Source organism: Oratosquilla oratoria, chromosome 30 (assembly GCF_046742065.1).
Source record: "Oratosquilla oratoria isolate Oo_2021 chromosome 30, ASM4674206v1, whole genome shotgun sequence".
Taxonomy (NCBI): Eukaryota; Metazoa; Arthropoda; class Malacostraca; order Stomatopoda; family Squillidae; genus Oratosquilla; species Oratosquilla oratoria.
The window spans coordinates 27,248,896-27,272,036 of record NC_134806.1 but is presented as its reverse complement, the minus strand read 5'-3'; the positions used below and the strand labels follow the sequence as shown (position 1 = coordinate 27,272,036).

The 23,141-nt window shown below is 42.0% G+C and overlaps 1 protein-coding gene across 3 annotated transcripts in view; it reads left to right on the top strand.

Annotated features, from left to right (window-relative positions):
• nompB (intraflagellar transport protein 88-like protein nompB) overlaps positions 1-23,141 on the top strand; it is a 191,887-nt gene that overhangs the window by 124,619 nt on the left and 44,127 nt on the right. For all 3 annotated transcript variants that reach the window (XM_076212690.1, XM_076212691.1, XM_076212689.1), the window contains exons 12-14: positions 2,960-3,071; positions 10,015-10,249; positions 18,473-18,614. In XM_076212690.1, the coding sequence (XP_076068805.1) occupies positions 2,960-3,071; positions 10,015-10,249; positions 18,473-18,614 (489 nt within the window). The remainder of the gene's footprint in view (positions 1-2,959; positions 3,072-10,014; positions 10,250-18,472; positions 18,615-23,141) is intronic.

The window sequence follows — 23,141 nt, the reverse complement described above, 5'->3', positions numbered from 1 at the left end:
AAGTAATGACAGTCGGACTCGTAGCTGAGAGACTATAAGTGTTGGGGGGGCGGGGAGCAAGGGGCAGCAAGTGTTGCCTGTTGTTACATGTTTGAGCTTGTCGCTGTTTGTCTAGCTTACATTTTATTGTTGCGCTGTGCGATTGCGTCATTGTTGGTTTGCCTCTCTAACCGGAAACATGGATTTTTCGAAAGAAGGCTGCAGATTCTACACCTTCACAAGGTGGAAACTCGGGAAAAAAGCAACGGAGATCAGAGAGGAATTGTTGCAAGTTTTTCCCGAGTCTACTCCATCACTGGAAACTGTTTCCCGCTGGATTCGAGCTTTCGCAGCCGGAAAATTGCAGCTAGAAGATGATCATCGTCCTGGCCGCCCTCGGACATCCGTGACCGAAGCAATGACGGTCCGTGCGCGGGCCATCATTGACGAAGATCCAACTGTTACTCTTCGATTCTTATCCTTGGAGCTCGGTGTCAGTTATGGGAGCTCACATTACATCGTGCATGAACACTTAGGGCTGAGGAAGAAGTGTGCTCGATGGATACCTCATTTGCTTACGGAAGAGCAGAAGAGCGAACGGGTGCGGATTTGTCGTCTATGGCTGGCTGAATTCGAGCCAAATGGTCCGAAACGGTTCTCAGATGTAGCTACCGGAGATGAGTGTTGGATTTCTTTCTTCACCACCAGAGACAAGCAGTCTAACATGGTGTGGTTGAGTGATGAAGAACCTCGACCTCAGATTCTGAAGGAAGGATTTTGCAGCAGGAAGCGCCTTTTCACCATCTTCTTCAATTCACAAGGACCAATGTGTGTGGATGTAATGCCTCAACAGTGTACTATCACAGCCCAGTACAGGTAAACGTCGACTTACGATGGCCGCGACTTACGATTGTTCGACTTTACGATGACGACGACGATGACGACGATATGATAATTTAACCCCTTCCATACGGTGCCGCACACGTAGGCGTCATGAGGAGCAAGTGGATTCGCGACGGTGCCATATCGGCGTCTTGATTATATTTATTGTAGTCGCCCCTGTGTTTTTACATTCTCTCAAATGTGCCCTAAATCCCATTCTCTGTGGTTTTCAAAATTCGCGGGTGAAAGAGAGAACGATCGATATAAGCGGTGACTATATTTTATGATGCGAGTATTATTACGTCACGTCGTACGGCTGGCATTGGCTGCTGCCCGCGAGATTTAAGGTCCGTACTGAAAATACATATTATAGTGTTTGAATATGGTAAAAAGGATAAAAATAATTAAATAAACTACTGTACATGTTTAATAGGCTATATTCAGTATCTCTGGTGGTTAATATACAGATAGGCTAGGTACAGTGACCACGGAACAGAGTGGGGATCGACTTACGATGAGATCGTCTTACGATGGCTCTATCGAAACCTAATGCCATCGTAAGTCGACGTTTACCTGTACTACACTGATCACGTCCTTCCTCGAGTCCTGGAATATCAGGCCAAGACTGCACCAACCCGTCGCCGATTGCGCCTTTTGCTGCACCATGACAATGCTGCCCCCCACAAAGCTCGCCTCACTGTGCAGTTCCTGGAGCAGCAGGGGATCACACTTCTCCCCCACCCACCCTACTCGCCTGACCTTGCTCCCTGTGATTTTTGGTTGTTTCCAAAGATCAAGGGTGCGATCGCAGGGAAGCTGTTTCATCGCATCCAAGATCTGGCGCGAGCAGTCAATTCAGAGCTACGAGGTATATCGGCTTCTGAGTACCGTGAGTGCTTCATGAAGTGGCGAAAGAGGATGGAACGTTGCATAGAGGCGGGAGGGGAGTACTTTGAAGGAATGTAGGCCACTATTTGGATTTACCTCTGTACCGTGAAAATATATGGTATCACTGTCATTACTTTTTGATCACCCCTCGTATAGATGGGGTAGAATTTTTTCTTGTAGCCTCTGGGAATATATATTTTGCTTGCCTTCTGGATGGTCGCTACAATTATATCCACTGTTTATTCTATGATGGGAATTGGTCATTCAGATCACCTGCCAGCATGTGGTTTGTTAGTGAGTTAAGTGGTTGGAGTTGAAGGATGCGGCCATGGAGGTGTAGGGTGGGGATTGATATAATGAGTGGAATGTAAATATTTGTGATCTAAGTTCTTTCTTTAGCTATGCTTGGACTGAAATTGTTTCTGTTGTGGTGAATGTGGCAGTCCCGTCTCCCCAAGGAATGCCACAGCCGAAACTGGGTTTTCCCACAAATCCTTTATAGAGTGTATGTTGTGTTGTTTGCGTGCATGATTGTGTATAATGCAGTCTTCCATTATGTGTTGTATGGTATGGGGTGAAGTGTTACAACCTGGGCAGCTGTTCACAATGCGGTCATCCAGCCTCTTCTGGTAGCTTAGAAGTGCTGGGTGGTGGCCACACCGCAGTCTGGCCAGGTGGACTCTGTCCTTTCGTGGGAGAGAGGATTCAGAAGGGTGGATATCAGGGGGTCTGGCATGCAGCAGTGTGTTGTCTTTCAGTGTGTTAATGAATGTGAGGTTGTCATCATTCCTTGTACTTTTAATTATATTATTTAACTTTTCCCTATATTTGTTTTTCAACTTTCTCCTCTCATACTTCCTCTCAAATTGTCACTAACTGCTGTAGTCTCTTGTCAGAGCCAGTAATAAGTGTAGTGTTGGCCACATACAACAACTGGGTCACCACCCACATCCCTGCACCCTCACTCACTAACTCCAAACCTCTACCTAGCATTTTTGTGATTGCCTCCAATACCATCCCATCTGTTTGTATGTTGAACATCTATGGTGACATCACACAACTCTGATCCAGCCCCACATTCATTTTAAACCATTCACTCTGCATTTCTGACCCACATTTATACCCTACCCATGTAAATACTCATGACTACCTTCAACAAACTTCTCCCTATTCAATACATATGTTTAATAATTTACTCATAATGTTTCAGGTACTTGCAGTTACTTGGACTGGTGCCCACTGATCCACATATTCATCAACGCCTTGGTCAGATATTTGATGGCGAGGGGGACAAGCAGCAAGCATACCAGTACTATTTTGATGTTAGTAGTTTAACTATATTTTTAACTTATTATTCAGTTTAACAAAAAGGTAATTTTTATTTATTTAAAAAACACTGTTATGTGACAGGAAAGGGAGGACACTTTGTTGAAGTGGACAGCAAAAGTCACTCTCGTATGTGGTCCTAGGCAATGAATGCAAAGGGGCAGATGGAGGTATTAGTCAGTAGGCATGAAGCTAGTGGAGGAGGAGGTGGTGCTCCAGGCAATTATAATGGCTGCTACAGTGTTGTGTGGTCCAAGACGCTGGTGGTGGTAGAGAAGGTGGAGGAGGCAGGATGCCTATAGTTGTAGCTGCTACATAGGAAGTTGCATGTGCATGGGACATGCAGAAAGGGAAATGGTCAGTGGGTGGAATAGCATAGTAATTATGCTATGCGATGTGCAGCGTAGTAGAATAGGATGATGGATGTAGTTGAGGCATAGTGGGAGGGAAGACTTGTCCTTGATGAGAATAGGGAAGTGGCTATGTTCAGCTGGCTCTTCGAATGTATCTCTCTAGTATGTTGAATCTGCTTTTGTGACTCTTAGGAATGTAGTGTTGAATCCCAGGGAAGATGTAGAATTAAATCCCTGAGCATCCACCAGAATGTAGACTAGTGTTGTTGTTGTTGTCGTTCCCTAGACTGTCTATCCGAGCAGTCCTGTCTCCCCAAGGAATGCCACAGCCAAAACTGGGTTTTCCCACAAATCCTTTATAGAGTGTATGTTGTGTTGTTTGCGTGCATGATTGTGTATAATGCAGTCTTCCATTATGCGTTGTATGATATGGGGTGAAGTGTTACATCCTGGGGAGCTGTTCACAATGCGGTCATCCAGCCTCTTCTGGTAGCTTAGAAGTGCTGGGTGGTGGCCGCTCCGCAGTCTGGCCAGGTGGACTCTGTCCTTTCGTGGGAGAGAGGACTCAGAAGGGTGGATATCAGGGGGTCTGGCATGCAGCAGTGTGTTGTCTTTCAGTGTGTTAATGGAGCAGTGAGTGATATGATTATGAATATGTTTCCGGAGGCTGGTATTTGGTGGTTGTGGAGGAAGAGAAGAGAGTACCGTATTTTTCGGACCATAAGGCGCTTCGTACCATAAGGCGCACCCGTAAATTGCTATTCCCCGTTCTTACATAAGGCGCACCTGACCATAAGACGCACCTGGTTTGGTAGGTCAAACACCACCAGAGGTGCCACCATCGATGACGAGCACAATAGTGCGTCATTTTATGCACACACCATGCAAACGGCCAAATTTACATACCGCGGGAAATTTCATTCATACAAATGTTATGCGAGTGTATTTACTACGATCGTAGTAAATTTCAAACAATTACATCATCAGTTACATGTCGGTACATAAAAACATAAGATAAACATGGCGGCTTGCATTCAGCAGTAAATCGAAAATTGGTTTATGTTTCAGCGTAAAAAATGAGCTAAATGAATTCAGTGTATTGGCAACTGACCAAAATGAACGAAAACTACTAGTCTCGCGGATTATTCTAATATCAAAATAAAGGCAGCGTGTTACGGAAGAGGTGAGAAATCGGTGGTACTAATTCGTTTTTTTTTTTTCTATCGGGTCGGATTAAAGGATAACAACATCAACGTCCATCCCGCCATCTTATCTATGATCACCGGTGGTATGGATCAAACTTCACTCTATTAAGTTTCTATTATGTTATTAGTGTAATAGACTTATAGTTGAATTATTTGAACTATTTTCTTTAAAATGTGTGATTTTCATGTATTATGATCAAAGAGAAGTTACGTTTTTATCCTCCGTAATATTACGGACCACAGCTACGATTCGTCCTGCCCGCTATGATCATTGGTGGTATGGATCAAGCTACATTATTAAGTTTGTTACTATTGTGTTATTAGTGTAATAGATTGCATATAGTTGAATTATTTCAACTATTTTCTTTAAATTGTGTGATTTTCATGTAATTTGACGGTATTAGTAGTTGTGGTGGGTAATTTTGCATAGGATAAAAACGTAATTCTTTGATTAAATTGCATGGAAATCACACATCCTAAAGAAAATAGGTCAAATAATGCAACCATGTGCTAAATTCTCATATAAAATTGTGCCTGTCAGTAAAAACCGTCATTGTTGTCATTATTTGCACTTCATGTACAATTGATTTATTGCCAAATAAAGTCTATCTATCTATCGGCGATTAGTCAGACCGCACGTTTCGGCCCGATTTCCTGGGACAAAATAGGCCCGATTTTCCCTTCAAAACGCAATATCTCGAGAACTAGGACAGCTAGATGGATAATTCAAATTGCACTGTCGCCGTCGGCAGGCTAGCTACGAAACGTGTCAAAATAGTACGTCACTATCCGAGGCATTTTTTTTACACTGAAGCCACACATAAGGCGCACTGCACGATAAGGCGCACCACCTGATTTTGGCCGATTTTAAGGATTTTGCCCACGCCTTATGGTCCGAAAAATATGGTATCTGTGTGTGATACAGGTCTCTGGGTGTTGTTTTAATGTTTCTTGGTGTGTGTGGGTGTTCTGCTATGTAGTGTAGCAGGTGTGATGTGTTTGTGGTGGCTGCGGCAAGTATTTGTGTGCCTCTCATGTGGAGGTGGTCCTTGACTTTGAGGACTTTTGTTTCATGGTGTAAATGGTCTGTAGGTGTTGTATTTGTGCAGCCTGTAATTGTTTTTAGGGCTTTGTTTTGTATGATTTGAAGGGTGTTGTGGTGTGTCTCACTGAGATTAGGAGCCCATGCAAGACTCACGGAATTCATCACTGAGCGTATGCATTGTTTGTATATTGTTGTATTAGTTTCTTTGTTGTGTCCAAATGTTGTTCCAGCGATTGACTTGAGTGCATTAAGTCTAGGTGTGCATTTGTTTTTTATGTTTGTGATGTGTTGTTTGAAAGACATGGATGTATCGTATGTTACACCAAGAATTTTCGGTGTGTTTGTGTGTGGTATTAGAGAGTTGTTGATGTAGAGATGAGGTATGTATTTGTGTTCTTTTGTCCAGTTGGTGAGAAGTGTTGCTGTAGATTTGGTTGGAGCTATTTTGAGTCTGTTTGTGATGAACCATGTGTTGAGTGTATCAAGGTATGGCTGGATTATTTCTGCAGCTTTGTGTTACGATGCGTGCATGTGATTGTTATGTCGTCTGCGTAGGAAGAGATTTGTATTTCTGAGGTGTCTGTTGTGGGTAAGTCATGCATGTATAGATTAAAGAGCGTGGGGGATAGAACAGAGCCCTGTGGTACTCCATTCTTAATGTTTCTGATGTGTGATGATTGGCCATTATATGACACATAAGCATTCCTACCTGCCAGATAATTGGCCAGCCATCTTTTGGTGTTATTGTGCATGTCTGTGTTATATATTTTATTTGTTAGGTTGTGGCGGGGGATAGCATCAAAAGCTTTACTAATGTCTAATGTTATAAGAAGTGTTCTGTGGTAGGGCCTATCTGAATTGATGCCATCTAAAATTCTTTGTGTGAGGTTTATCAGAAGAGTGTTTGTGGAGTGTAGTGGCCTAAAATCGTGTTGTGAGTCAGCAAGGGGAATATGTGGTGTGACAAGTTGAAGTATTAGGCGTTCAATGACTTTAGAGGGGGTGCAGAGAAGTGTGATTGGGCGGTGCGATGTTGGGATTGTTGGGTCTTTGTTCGGTTTTGCAATGGTGATTATTTTACCATACTTCCAGATGTCAGGTATAGTGTTGTGTGAATAGCTGTAGTTTGCAATGTTTGTGAGTGCGTGTATACCTTGTGGTCCAATGTGTTTTAGGTGGATGTTACTTATGTTATCAGGGCCACAGGCAGATGAGTGCTTGAGATTATGTATTATGAGTTTTGTCTGACTGTCTATGAAGGGTGTATAGTCTGAGTCTGTGGGAAAGTGTTTCTTACGTCGAATAGTGCGTCGGTTGTCAGGGTGAGAAGTGAGATGGCTTGTCTGTGCAAAATGATTTATGAGTGTGTTTGCTTGTTGTCTGTTTGAGGGTAGATTATCTGTTGTTGTGATTATTGGTGAGTGAGAGCGTGTTGTGTTACTGTTGGATAGTGTAATGCTGTTGAGTGTTTGTACAATTTGCTGGTGTTTGTTTTGTGATCAAGTGTATTGATAAAGTTTTGCCAATTTTGTGTTTTTTTTTGTGTATTTTATTGGCAATGACAGTGTTTAGTGTTTGTATTTGGTCTGCTATGTTTTGAGAGATAGGTGTGGGGGTATTGTGTTTAAGCGTGTCTCATTGTCTGATGAGGCCTTGGATTTCTGGTGTGAAGTTGGGGTTGTGTGATTTTCTGTTGCCTCTAGGGATGTATCTCTTGTCTGCATTTTGTATGATTGTATTAAAAGTGTGCACAGCATTGTTTATGTTTGTGATTGGTGTACTGTTAAGTGTTTCAAAATGTTGTTCTGTCTCTTCAGTAAAAGCTTCCCAGTTAGCTCTCTTGTAATTGGTGTATGTGTGTCTGTGGCCAACTGGGGTGCATCTTGTTTTGGTGGTGATGATGATTGGAAGGTGGTCAGAACCAAGGGTTCCAACCACTCTCCATGATGTTGTTGGGGTTAGGCAGGGGGAGCAGAAGGTGATATCAGGAGAGGAGGGAGTGTAGAGGGCTTGGTGTGGGATATGTGTATGATTATATGTGTTGTTCATGATAGTCAATGAGTCAAACTGAGTCTGTATATCAAGCCCTCTGTCTGTGTCAGGGTTGTCAACATACCAGGCAGACGACTTGGCGTTGAAGTCACCACCCATGATCAGGTTGGGGATTGAGGCTAGTTGGCTAAATTGAGGCCTGAAGGTGTTTGGAACTGTGGGGGATGATTGGGGGGAATGTACATGTTAACTATTGTCAGTGTTGATTTGTTGCCTGTGCGGATTCGAATGGATTGGATTTCTGTAGTGTTATCTGTGGTAGGGAGGAGAATTTTGGTTGTGGCACTTTTGTCCACAAAAAGATGGAGTGGTGGATCAGGGTGATGAGTCCACCACCATTGCCGTCGGTCCGGTCTTGTCTGATGGTGATGTAATTATGAAATGATGGTGTTTTGTGTGAGTGTCTTAGTTTTGTTTCTTGTATAATTGCAATGTGTATGTTGTGTTGTATAAGTAAGTGTTCGAGTTCATGTTTTTTCGTGTTAATACCGTCAATTTTGTGTTGTAATATGTTGATGTTGTGTGTTCTGTATGCCCAGGATTGCTCTCTACATCTCCGGCTAAAAGTAGAAGAAGAGGGGTGATCGCCGGAAAATCACCCCTCGGTGCAGAAAAAATGTAACATTGCATGTTGAGAAAAAGGATTGTGGTACTCCCCAAGGCAGTCGTAGCTCCTCTTGGGGATCGGTGCCACCTGCGTAGAGCCGGTGGCCAGGGGTGGTTGCCGCCATTTGGCCCCCAACTCATGGGGTTGGGGGGTGGTCCCACGACGTCCCAGGACCAGACTAGTGTTGTTCTACATTGGTGTTGGAAATAAACTATTTGTGGTCCTTATCTTTATTGTGTCACCTCTGTGATTCATGCTTTCTACCAAAGAAGGTGATAAAGAAAATGGTAGTGGTTGCCAACAATATTATACAATTTACAGTTCTAAACATCTGTCTGTCTATTTACAACTATTTACATTATGGAATTGAGTATGGACACTCAGTATTTATTTTAACTCTTCATCTCTAAATATAAGAAGTGATGAATTATGTTAACTGCTATGGCATGGCAACATTGTATGGCCGAATCCACTGGTCTGAGATGCAGCAGTTTTGGTGGTTGATTTCTCAGGTGAAGCCAAACTAACTGTGGGTCACAATAGGTGGTCTTGTGCTACACCCAGGATCTGACATCGAGTAGCTAATACATGTGTGTGCAAGTATGCATATAAGCATAGAACAATTCACACTCAGTATACAGGCATTTCTTGCAATACATTGAACACATGATAACATGATACAGCCCTGATGCAGCTTCATCCTTACTCAAACCACTTGTTCTCTCCATTTCCAATCCTAACACAGGCTCAACTACTCTCATAAAAACTCTTGACTGCCTTTAACAGCTTCTCCCAGAGTGCCTTCCTGTCAACCCTGTCATAAACCTTCTTTAAATCCATTAAGGCCTAAAGAAACATCCTTATCTTTTGCCAAAGCCTTCTTACAAATCTGGCATACCTCAAAAATTTAATCCATGCATCATCTACCTTTCCTAAACCCACACTGCTCCACACCAGTTAATCCCTCTATTCCTCTCCTAATCCTCTCAATTAAAACCTTCCCATAAACCTTTCCAACTACACTCAACAAACTGAGCCCTCTAAAACTACCACAATTACATTTGTCCTCTTTTCCTTTGTAAAGTGGAACTATAAAGGCCCTCATGCAGTCCTCTGGCATTCTCCCCTTCCATAGACACACATTAAACAACCTCACTAACCAGTCCACTATGATTGTACCTCCCTTCTTCAGACATTCCGCATGACACTCATCTAACTCAGGTACCTTACCAGATCTCATAATTTTCAAAGCTCCTTGTACCTCATCTTTTCATATATGTCTTCCATTTTCCTCTTCCATTACCATCATTTTCTTAGTGCCTCCCACTGCCACAATCAGTCAATCTCTATCCTCCTCCACAGTGAACAGCTCTCTAAAATACTCTACCCATCTTCCACATACTTCACTTCCATTATGAATAGAGAAACTCTGACACAGACAAATTATGTGTGGCTTTGGTATATAGGGGTGCCCCAGAGACAGTCCCTAAAGCTGCATGTTACCTTGTATGCTGTCTTGCAGTCAAAACCCAAGTATGGGGTGCAAAACTGTATTTGTTTTTGAGTAAAATTTTCAGGCCTCACAAACTGTATGATAATGTAAAGAAAATCACATAATTTATGTTATCTCAGTTGATAATATTTTCACATAACTTATGCAATATATGTTGTATACAGTCTTACAGATACTTTCCAAGCAACCTGGAGGTTATTGACTGGCTAGGATCGTACTTCATTGAACATCAGGTTGCTGAGAAGGCCATTGTTTACTTTGAGAGGGCAGCACTGATGCAACCTGATGAAGTAAAGTGGCAGCTCATGGTAGCTGCATGTCATCGAAGGTCAGGCAACTACCAGCTGGCTCTGCAAACCTACAAACAGATTCATAGACGTTTCCCTGAAAATATTGAGTGTAAGTATTAATTGTGGTGTTGGTATATAAGTAGTTTTGAAAATGGGTTAGATGGGTGTCATGTGGAGTGTCTGAAAAAGGGAGATACAGTTATAGTGGACTTGCTGGTGAGGTTTAATGTATGTCTAAGAGAGGATAGAGTGCTGGAGGGCTGGAGGTGTGCGTGTATAGTTCCATTTTACAAGGGAAAAGAGGACAAATGTGAGTGCATCAGTTTCAGAGGGATCAGTTTGTTGAGTGTAGTTGGGAATGTGTATGGGAGGGTCATAATTGAGAGGATTAGGAGAGGAATAGAGGGAGTAATTAGAGGGGAATGCTTGGGTTTAGGAAAGGTAGGGGTTGTATGGATCATATTTTTGTGACAAGGCAGATAGATGAGAAAGTTTAAGCAAAAGATAAGGATATTTTTTTTACCTTTATGGATTTGGAAAAGGCTCATGACAGGGTAGATAGGAAGGCACTGTGGGAGGTTTTGCAGATATATGGGATCAGGGGAAAGCTGTTCGGAGCATTCAAGAGTTTTTATGAAAGCAGTAGAGCCTGTGGTAAAATTGGAAATGGGGAGAGCAAGTGGTTTGAGAGGTAAAGATGGGGCTGCATCAGGGATGTGTTATGTCACCATGGCTATTCAGTGTGCACATGGATGGAAATACGAGGGTAATGGGCAGAGGACTGGAGATGGTTAAAGAAAATGGAGAAAAGTGGGAAGTGAGCCAGTTATTGTTTGCTGACAGCACTGCACTTGTGGCAGGGTCAGTGGGATTAAGGGAGTTAGTGATGGAGTTTGGGAAGGTATGCAAGAGAAGAAAGTTGAAGGTAAATGTGGGTAAAAATAAAGTGATGAGATGTACAAGGGAAGAGGAAGGCAGCAATTTGGAAATAAGTCTTAAAGGAGAGAGGCTGGAGGAAGTGGATAGCTTGAGGTATTTGGGGTTGCATGTGGTAAGAAAGGGAGTGGAGGTGGAGGTAAATTGTAGACTGAGAGAAGTAAGTAAATGGCTTTGGGGATCAAAGTGTCATGAGAAACAGGCATCTGGGAATGGATGCAAAGAGAAAATTATATGAAGGGATGATTGTGCCAATGGCACTGTATAGAGCAGAGACTTGAAATTCAAGATAGGCAGAGAGGAAAATTTTAAATGTGAGATGAAATGTCTGGGAAATATGGTAGGGGTTACTAGGTTGGATAGAGTGAGAAACAAGGAGGTGAAGGGGAGAGCAGCTTGGAAAAAGAAATGGCAGATAAGGCGGATGAAAGGTTATTGGGATTATTTGGACATATGAAAAGAATGAGTGAAGAAAGATTAATAAAAGATGTGTGGAAGGCAGAGGTGGATGGAGAGAACTTGAGGGGACAACCGAGAATGAAATGGATGGATAGGGTGAGATGGATGTCGAGCAAGGGAGGACTGTCTGCTGAGGATTGAAGGGAGAAGGCAGGAGATAGGGGTGAGTGGAGAATAGTTGTGTATAGATGATACTGTGATGCAAGGAAAGGAGGGGGTAGGGAATGGGGGGTGGTAGCGAGTGCTTATGTGTGAATGATATTTTACTGCAGCCTGAAGGATTTTCTCCCCATCTTCCCTTTTTCTGCATGAGGGGATTGAGAGGGGGATCACTGATTAAATGAAGTGGCCTTGCTGTGGATATTCTGTGTCTTGCTGTATTACTTCTGACCCAGGGCAGTGGGCAGGATGCAGGGATGACCCTTCATTCACAAGAAGTTAAGATGAGAGGGAAGAAAGGGCAGTGGATGGGAATGGAATTTGTGGGAATGAAATGGGTAGGAGTGGGTACATGCCTTTTGACTTAACTATCTCCCTTGTAAAGGAAAACAAAAAGCCTTGATATATAGACAGATTAGCCACCAAGATATTAGAAGGAGGATTAACTCCCAAAAGCACAACACACACTCCTGGAGAGGAACTCATAGTTTGAACAGCATCCAGAATGACTCACTACCTTCCACCTCCACCTGCAGGTGCAGCTGTCATGCTCCTTGTTTATGTACATACATATACATATACCAAGGCTTTTTCCCCCTTACAAGGGGGGTAGCCAAAAAGAAAAAGGCATAAAATCACTCCCACCCACTCCACCCCTGAACACACTCCACACCCCTCCACCCTCCCCCCCATCCTAGCACCTCCCAACTAAATATAGATAGGTAGGTGGTAGCTGGCCAAGATAGTTTAGATCACAAGGAACAAAAACAAACTTTATACATATAATTTTCACTTCACATTTGGTGGTGAATGAGACTAATGTTTCTCAAATATGTGACTTATTATTGTGATATTATTACTTGAAAGTCAAAATAGATAGATGACTGTGGTGTGTATGGGTGTGCGGGTGTGGGAGGCTGGACTTGATTAATAGACACCGACCTTGTGTGAATATCCTGATTGCAGTTCCAACTGTGACAGCTAATCTTTGAATGAGTCACTTGTACTTAGCTTTAGGCTCTCATTCTCTTTTTGAACTGAACTTGACTGGTAATAGTTTAGAGCTCTGACAACTTTAAACTGAATACTTTAGGAAGAAAGCTCTGAATGATATATGCTCCTCCTACAACTAATTATGATTGGCTAAGAATCTCTCTGTATAGCACAAATGGCCAATGGGGACACATGGCTTGTATAAGCATCCCCGCCTTCCTCAGACAGGGCTCGGTTCATTTGGGGGTCAGAGATCACGAACCCATTACAGAAAAAGTGACCTCATGAGACAGAAAGTGTTATGGCTTGATAAGGTGCCCAGCGTGCAATGTGATGACGAAAACTAGTATTGACTAGTATCACTGTCTAGTATCTACCAGTGGTGATGATGCCATCATCAAACCAATTACCACACAGCTACAAGAGGCCAGTGCTTGATTTTTAGAAGAGGCCTAGCACTCACTCATTCACAACTCTTCAACTTCCTTCCATCATATATTCTTATTCCTTCTTGTTAAGGAGAGTCATATGGCATTCTGCTACCTTAAATCTCTTCCTCACCATCTCAATGACCCCATCTTTTCAGTGCAGTATTGTCCAAGGATAGAAATATTGCGAAGAAGAGCAGCACAGCTTTTGACAATTCTTACATAAATCCTGTCAAAAAATATTATTGAAACTGAAAAATGCAACAATAACAAGAAGTGTTTGACACACTTCCTAGATGGCAATGGATGCAGAGTACTCCGGAACAGTCATCTGTTGTGGACTAAAATCTGTATAATGCATCCCCCAAGGAGCAATGTTATCACCATCTCTGACATATTGATGCATGACTTCTCCACCCCAGACTTGGAGCACAATATCAAAGCTCTCACATATGTAAATGACATAACAGTGAAAGCTCAGCCCAGTACTGAACTGTTAGTATGTGGTCACTCTTTCCAGTTGGTGTTTTATAGTTTATTTCTTCCACTATTTCTGGTTCATAGGTGAATATCAAATCTAGTCTCGATGGTTCTTCGTTTTTTCTAAATCTTGTATTTTTTTTTAACCCATTGCATTGTGTGTGTGTGTGCGTGTCATTATTTGTTTGGCTGTCTATTAAAATAAAAGGGAAACAAATGGGTGACAAACGGGAGTGGAATGGGTACTGGTGGGTGGGTGTTTTGGCTGGCTGCCTCCTATATACAGGTGAAGAGACTTCTTGGTGTATAGATAAATAGTCTGTTAACTGGATAAACTTGTCAGGAGACGACGGCCAGATTCTGCAGGATGATCTTAATAAACTGTTAACATGGTCGGTGAAATGGCAAATGAACTTCAATATCTCTAAGTGTAGCATGTTAAACGTAGGGCTACACAACCCCGAAAATAGATACAACTTAGATAACACGTTTTTAGAAAAATCTGAGTGCGAGAGGGACTTGGGAGTTCTGGTGAGTCCGGACCTTAAAACCAGGAAGCAGTGCATTAGCGCCAAAAATAAAGTTAACAGAGCATTAGGCTTCATTGCTAGGACCGTAACGAATAGAAGTGCAGAGGTAATTATTAAACTCTATCTAGCGATAGTTAGACCCATCCTTGACTATGCGGTACAGTTTTGGTCTCCGTCCTACAGAATGGACATAAATTCACTAGAATCAGTACAGAGAAGAATGACCAAAATGATACAAGGACTCGGAAATTTGCCTTACGAAGAGAGGCTTAGGCACCTCAACTTACACTCTCTGGAAAGACGCAGAGTGCGGGGTGATCTAATAGAAGTGTTCAAGTGGATCAAAGGCTATAACAAGGGTGATGCAATCAAGGTCATCATAATAAAACAACAGGGCAGGACTCGGAGTAATGGGTGTAAACTGGACAAATTTAGATTTAAGAAGGAAATAGGCAAGAATTGGTTTACTAATAGGGTGGTCGATGAATGGAATAAACTTAGTAACCATGTAGTAAGCGCTGAAACTATCAGTTGTTTTAAAAAAACGATTAGACAATTTTATGGATGGGGATGACAGGTGGTGATGGATACGGAGCTGCCTAGTGTAGGCCTTATGGTCTTGCAGTCTCCTTTATTCTTATGTTCTTATGTTAAAAAAACTGAAAGCATAGAAATTCCTTTTTCTTGTTTTGTTTAAGTATTCTAGTTTTAGTCAACCAATGCATGCATCCACCCCCACCTATCTTATTCCCATTCACCATCCATTTATTTCCCTATTAAGGAACTAAGATAAAAAGGAACCAACTGGGTGATAGATGCGACTAGATGAATGGGTATCGGTGCATGCCTTGGCTGACTATCTTCCTTGTAAGGGGGAAGAAGCCTTTTGGTATATAATTAGATACGTACATATACCAAAGGCTTTTTACCCCTTATAAGGGAGGTAACCAAAACACAAAGGCATAAAATCCATTCCCGCCCATTCCATCCCCATATACTCAACTCCCATCCATCCCCTCCCTCTCTCTTATCTTGGCTCCTCCTGGATGACGGGTCATCCCTGCATCTCACCCACTGCTCTGGGTCAGAAGCAGTGGGAAGGAATCCCTTCGGGCTGTGTCAATTTATTTTTCACGTATATTCCCTCACACCCCATCCCCCACCCTCTCCCTTTCATGTATCAAAGCATCATCCATACACAATCATTCTCCATTCACCCCTATCCTCTGTCTTCTCCCATCCTTCCTCAACAGACATTCCCCTCTTTCCCAATGCCCCATTTACTCCATCCATCCATCCATCTTATCCTTGGTCGCCCCCTCATATTCACACCTTCTACCTCTGCCTTCCACACCACTTTTACTAGTCTTTCTTCACTCATTCTTTCCATGTTTCCAAAACATCCCAGTACTTTTTCATCAACCCTATCTCCCAAAACTCCCTTTCCACCCCTGTTCTCCTCCTCACCTCCTCATTTCTCACTCTATCTAGCCTAGTAACCACTATCATACTTCTCAGGCACCTCATCTCAAACACATTCAAACTCCTCTCTTCCTCCTTTATGTTCTATGTTTCTGCCCCATACAGTGCTGTCGGCACAACCACTCCTTCATACAATCTCCTCTTAGCAATCCATTTCCAAATGCTTATTTCTCATTACACTTTTTAATCCCCCAAGGCATTTACTCACTTCTCTCAGTCTACATTCTACTTCCACTCCTCCCTTTCTCACATATGCACCCAAGTATATAAAACTATCCACTTCCTCCAGTCTCTCTCCCTTAATACTCACCTCCAGTTTGCTAACATTTTCTCCCCTTGTACATCTCATCATTTATCTTCAACTTCCTTCTTTTGCTCACCTTCCCAAACTCTGTCACAAACTTCTTCAATCCCTCCTCTGATCCTGCTACAAGCACAGTGTTGTCAACAAACAACAACTGGCTTATCTCCCACTTTTCTCAATTTTTTTTTAACCATCTCTAATCCCTGACCCACTGCCCTTGCATTTACCTCTCACACCACCCCATCCATGTATAAATTGAACAGCCAAGGCGACATAACATATCTTTGATGAAGTCCCACCTATACCTCAAACCACTTACTCTCTTCATTTCTGATTTCAGCATAACTCTACTACTCTCATAAAAGCTCTTGACTGTTTTTAAAAGCATTCCTCATATCCCATATATCTGCAATACCTCCCACTGTGCCTTCTTGTCTACCCTGTTATAAACCATTTCCAAATCCAGAAAGGCCCAAAAAACATCCTTACCTTTTCCTAAGGCTTTCTCACATCTCTGTCTTGCCACAAAAATCAGATCCATATAACCCCTGCCTGTCATAAACCCACACTGTTCCTCACCAATTACTCCCTCTGTTCCTCTCCTAATCCTCTCAATCAAGACCCTCCCATAACCTTTCCTAGCCACAGTTAACAAACTGATCACTCTGAAACAACTACACTTACACTCGTCCCCTTTTCCCTTGCAGAGTGGAACTATACAGGCACTCCTTCAGTCTTCCGGCACTCTACCCTCTCTTAACCTCATCACTCTGGGCCAAAATCTCGCAGGCAGCATTATCTGCCAGACGTACGATGTGTCGTAATAATACTCGCATCATAAAATATAGTCACCGCTTATATCGATCGTTCTCTCTTTCACCCGTGAATTTTGATAACCATAGAAAATGTGATGAAGACAGTTTAGAGAGTATGTCATTACGCAGGGGCAACTACAATAAATATAATCAAGACGCCGATATGGCAGCCTCGCATATCCACTTGCTCCTCATGCCGCCTACGTATGCGGCACTGTATGAAAGAGGTTAAACAAACATTCGATAACCTCACCAGCCAGTCCACCATCACAGTGTCTCCATTTTTCAGACATTCTGCATGACACCCATTCAACCCAGGTGCCTTACCTCCTCTCATCATCTTAACAACTGCCTTCACTGCATTTTTCCTTATTTCTCCTCCATTTTCATCACTCATCACTGTCATTTTCTTAGAGCTTCCCATGGCAACTACCTTTCCTTCCCTATCCTTCTTCACATTTAGCAATTCCCTAAAATACTCTGTCCATCTTCCTCTTAACCTCTTCACTCCGGGGCACATCGCAAGTCTGGCAGCATTAGCTGCCCGACGTGCGATGTTGTGTCATAATAATCGCATTATAAAAAATAAAGTCAGTGCTCAATCGTTTGTTCTCTTTCACCCGTGTATTTTGATAACCATAGAAAATATGATGAAGCCAGTTTAGAGAGAATGGAGGTTACGTAGGTACGACTACAATAAATATAATCAAGATGCCGACGTCGGCATCATCGAGTACCCACTTGCTCCTCATGCCGCCTATGTAGGCGTCACCGTATGGAAGTGGTTAATGGCATATCTTCCATTATCATCTCTCCTGCACCTTTTACCTTTTTTTCTCCACTTGATTCACCTCCTCTTCTCTTAATTTCTTTCCAAAACATCTTTTTATTTCAAAATTTTCTGTCATACTCTTACCCCATTTCACATCTCTCCTCTTTGCCTCCTTTATTTTATGCTTTGCTTCTCTTCTCTTTCCTTTGTACCTGTCATTTGATTCTCTCATCCTATTTTGTAACCAATCTGTGAATGTTCATATCTTCTCCTCTACAACCTTCTTTGTTTTCTCATCCCACCACTCACTACCCTTCCTTCTATTTCATCCCATCCTCCTTGTTCTACAGACCATCTTTGCACACCTTATGACTCCCTCCTTGAAACATTTCCATTACTCCTAGTTCTACTCTATCCTTCACTCCCTCCCATTCCTCTCCCAGCTTCTTCTTATACTGCTTCTCATTTCTTTCTCATTTAAGCAGCTCACTTTAAGCACCTCTCTACCTTCTGTCCTTTTCCACTTTCTCCATCTATCCTCCACTCTCAACTTACCTTCCACCAAAAAATGATCTGATATTCCCCCACTCTCTTCCCTTAGAACATGCACATCCTTAACTCTTCCTATTCTTCTGGTTACCACTATATAGTCCATTAATGCTCTATCTACCACCCTTCCATCCACCACACTCTCCCATGTGTACTTATGCTTGACTTTCTTCCTAAACACTGTATTTGCTATCATCAACTCTCTTTTGAGACACATTTCCACCATCAACTCTCCACTATGATTTTTTCCTGGAACTCCACACTTCCCAACCACTCCATCTATTGGTTCATTTCCTACCCTAACACTAAGGTCTCCCAAAACCACTACATTGATATTTCTCCCTAAACCTCTATGCACTCTTTAAATATATCTAAAAAGCCTCCCTTTCCCCTACATTGTAATTTAACATATCTCTTTGTTAAAGGTCTGAAGTTGTTGTTCAGACTGAGCACAGACTTGGGTTTGAAAGAAGCTGCTGATTATGCTTTGGAACTGAAAAAGGCCGAACGTGCTCAAGAAGTACGTGAAACAAGGGCTGCAAGTGGATCTAGACCAGGTTCTCGCAGGTATGTAGAAATTTTTTGTAGAAAGGTTACATTTGAAATGCTTCAGTGTTGTAGTGTACAACCATAATAGAGTGCACACTTTATTTACAAATGGCAATGCTATTTCCTTAGTATGATACAATTGTTAAGTACATAAAGTTTAAGCAGCTATACACTATGTTTCCCACCGTATAGAATGTACTGTGGTGTAAGACACCTCCATAATTTAGCAAGAAATATGTGTACAGTGGTACCTCTACTTACGAAAGGCTCTATATACGAAATTTTCAGGTTACGAAACACTTCTTCGGAAAAATATTGCCTCTTGTTACGAAAGAAATTTCAGGATACGAAAGGCGAAAATTTCAAAATACACGCTGCTACTCACAGCTCCCAGAGTCCACCGAACATAAACATACTTGTAGCATCCTTTATCTTGGTTTGAAAGTGGCACGTCCGAGCTGCTCTGCCATTGGCTATTGCCCAGCATCTTCCTGGCATCCCATTGTCTAGGAGGGACCTCTGTGTGTATGTGCGTATACCCAGAATCCTCTTCGTTTTTCCGTCGGCACACGAGGATCACCGAAGCCTCAGTCTCACACTAGTGAAATTCAGTAAAGCACGAAGTATTCGGACAGTTTTTCGTCAGCTTTTGTTAGTGTTTATTGCAACTTTACGTGTGTGTATTAATTTTTATTCACTATGGGCCCCAAGAAAGTGATGGAGAAAAGTGGTGAGAAGAAGAGAGTTGTTTTGTCCATACAAACAAAGCAAGAGATAATAGAAAAGTACGAAAAAGGGATGCGTTTGGTTGATCTCGCCAAAGAATATGGCCATAATCCATCTACGATCGGCACGATATTAAAACAAAAGGAAGCCTCTCTGTCATTTCGAAGAGGAGGTCGGCAGTGAACAATGAGATGGAGAGGTTGTTACTCGTGTGGATAAAGGAGAAAGAGATAGCTGGAGACACAGTGACCGAGACCATAATTTGCGAAAAGGCGACTGCCATCTTTAATGACCTCGTAAAGATGGATGCAGGCAAGGGAACTTCAGCGCAAGAAAAACACCAGGAGTTTAAGGCATCACGTGGGTGGTTGGAGAAGTTCAAAAGGAGGACTGGAATTCACTCTGTTGTTTGGCATGGCGAGGCATCTAGCGCCAACTAGAAAGCGGCCGACGAATTTGTGCGAAAATTTGAACAATTGGTGATCAATGAAGGCTACGTTGCACAGCAAATTTTTAATTGTAACGAGACTGACCTTTTTTTGAAAAAGATGCCTCGCCGTACCTTCATCACAGTAGAAGAGAAAAAAAATGCCAGGCCACAAGCCCATGAAGGACCGCCTTACACTTGCCCTTTGTGCCAATGCCAGTGGGGATTGTAAAATCAAGCCCCTGCTGATGTACCACTCCGAAAATCCCAGAGCATTTAAGGCCCACAAAATATTAAAAGAAAAACTTCAGGTACTATGGAGGGTCAATGCCAAGGCCTGGGTTACCAGACAATTTTTTGTTGAGTGGGTCAATTTGGTTTTTGGGCCTGCTGTTAAGAGGTACCTAGAGGAGAATAATCTCCCCATCAAGTGCCTCCTCATTCTCGATAATGCACCTGCCCACCCGCCCGGCCTCGAAGATTATATCCTGGAGGAGTTCTCATTTATTAAGGTGCTGTACCTCCCACCTAACACCACCTCTATCGCCCATGGACCAACAAGTCATTTCGAACTTCAAGAAACTCTGCATGAAACACTTGTTCAAGAGGTGTTTCGACATCACTGAAAACACCCAGCTTACCCTTCATTAGTTTTGGAAGCAGCACTTCGATATTGTTGTTTGCCTCAAGATAATCGTCATGGCTTGGCAGGAGGTGACCAGGCGTACCCTTAATGCTGCTTGGAGAAAGCTGTGGCCCGATGCTGTTGCCCCACAAGATTTTGAGGGGTTCGAGGTGGAGTTGGAGGGTAAAGTTGAGCCTGAAGTTGACGAAATTGTTTCGCTGGGAAAGTGCATGGGGCTTGAAGTGAATGACGAGGACATCGACGAGTTGATTCAGGAGCACCACGAGGAGCTTTCGACGGAGGAGCCGAGGGAGTTGGAGGCGATGCAACACACGGCAGTGCAGGAGTAGTTCAGTAAAGACGAAGAGGAGGCAGCCATTATTCCGACAGCTCGAATAAAAGACATTTTAGGAAAATTCTATGAAGTTTTGGAATTTGTTGAAAAGAATCACCCAGAAAAAGTGTTCACTAGTCGGGCTATTGCTCACTATGATGATGTTTGCCTTGCACATTTTCGAAAGATTGTTAAAAGCCGACAAAAGCAAACGACCTTGGATCGGTTCTTTACAAAACGTCAGGCAAAAACCACTGCTGAGAGTGACCCTGAACCAAAGAAGGCGAAAGGTGACAACGATAGCAGTTAAAACAAGAGAAAAATTAAATGCAAAAAAGAAAGAAAAAAAAAAAATTCTTTACATTATGTACAACTCTCATTTTTATGTTTATTGTGCAGTAATTTAATTCTAACATGTATTTGTTACATGTTTTGATGCATTTTTGTAATTTATAAAAAATTTATGTCTGATTTTTAAGGGGCTTGGAACCGATTAGGGCTTTTATAGGGTAAAAAGCATTTCTACTTACGAAATTTTCACATTACGAAACGATTTCCAGAACGAATTAATTTCGTAAGTAGAGGTACCACTGTATATGAATATATATAAACTCCAAATGCCATTCTCCCCAAATTTCTTAGGGTTTACTATTTTATTTTCTTCCAAGTGTTTGGTCCATTTGTTTTTGATATTTTTGTTTCCTATATTTTTGCTACTGTGCTTGTAAGGGATACTGGTCTGAAGTTTGTCGGATCCTCTTTGTTTCCTCCTTTATATATTGATACTATGTTTGCATCTTTCCAATCTTGCAGTACCTTTCCTTCTTTGAGTGAGAAGTCTATTATCTTGTATAACTAGTCTGTCAGTTCGTCTATACACTTTCAGTATCCAATTTCCAATTCCATCCGGTCCATGTGATTTCCTAACATCTAGGCTTTTTATTTGGTCTCTTATTTCTTTCTGTGTTACCTTTATTTCTTTCATTTTGAGGGATTTTTCTTATTGTCCATCTTCCCAAATTTGTGAGCTCTCAATTGTAAAAACAGACCTGAAATGTCTGATCATAACTTCTGCCATTTCTGTGTCATCTATATATTCTTTATCTCTTTCAAGCAGTTTTTACTATTTCATGTTTATCCTTTAATTTTTCATTCATATATCTCTAAAAGAGTTTAGGTTGATCCTTACATTTGTCTATAATATCTTTTTCATAATTTCTTTTTTCTTTCCTGCGAATATTCGCATATTCGTTCCTAAGTTTTATATATGTTTGCCATTTGGATTTTTTTTGTCTTTTTTCCATTTTTTCCAGGCTTTGTCTCTACTGTCTTTAGCCTCACTGCACCTTTTGTTATACCAACACTTTATATAAATCTCTTTTTGTTTCTTCTTTGGTACATATTTTGTCAATTATTTCCTTGTACTTTTCTTTGAATATGTTCCATTTGTCTTCCATCTTTGTTTCTTCTTTGGAGAATTTATCCCAGTTTGTGTTTTGGAAATTTTTTCTTAGTTCTACAAAATCTGTTTTGTTGTACATTAATCTTCCTTCTCTATGTTTATTATTCCTACCTACCTTGTTTTGTTCTTTTCATTCAAACTCTATTAGTATATGGTCACTCTTTCCAATTGGTATTTTAAACTCCATTTTGTTTGTTTGATATGAGGTGTCTGAGAAGTATGGAAGGGCTAGGCTAGATGGAGTGAGAAATGAGGTTAGGAGAACAGGGGTGGAAAGGGAGTTGGGAGATAGGATTGATGAAGGAGTATTAGGATGGTTTGGAAAGAATGAGTGAAGGAAGACTAGTAAAAGAGGTGTGGAAGGCAGAGGTAGAAAGTGTGAACATGAGGGGTCGATCTAGGATGTGATGGATGGATGGGGTAAAAGGGGAATTGGAAAAGTGGGGAATGTCTGTTGGGGAAGGACGGGAGAGGACAGAAAATAGGGGTGAATGGAGGATGGTGTTTGGATGATGCTGTGATGCATGAGGGGGAGTGGGTGGGGGATGGGAGTGAGGGAGTATGCATGAGAAATAAATTGATGCAACCCAAAGGGATTTCTCCTTGTCTTCTCCTTTTCTGCATGACAGGGCAGAGAGGGAGGGGTCGCCAATTTAACCTCTTCACTCCGGGGCACATCGCATGTCTGGCAGCATTAGCTGCCCGACGTGCGATGTTGCGTCATAATAATCGCATTATAGAAAATAAAGTCAGTGCTCAATCATTCGTTCTCTTTCACCCATGTATTTTGATAACCATAGAAAATTGATGAAGCCAGTTTAGAGAGAATGGAGATTATGTAGGTACAACTACAATAAATATAATCAAGATGGCGACGTCAGCATCATTGAGTACCCACTTGCTCCTCATGCCGCCTACGTAGGCATCACCGTATGGAAGTGGTTAATGAAGTGGCCTTGCTCTGGATGTGC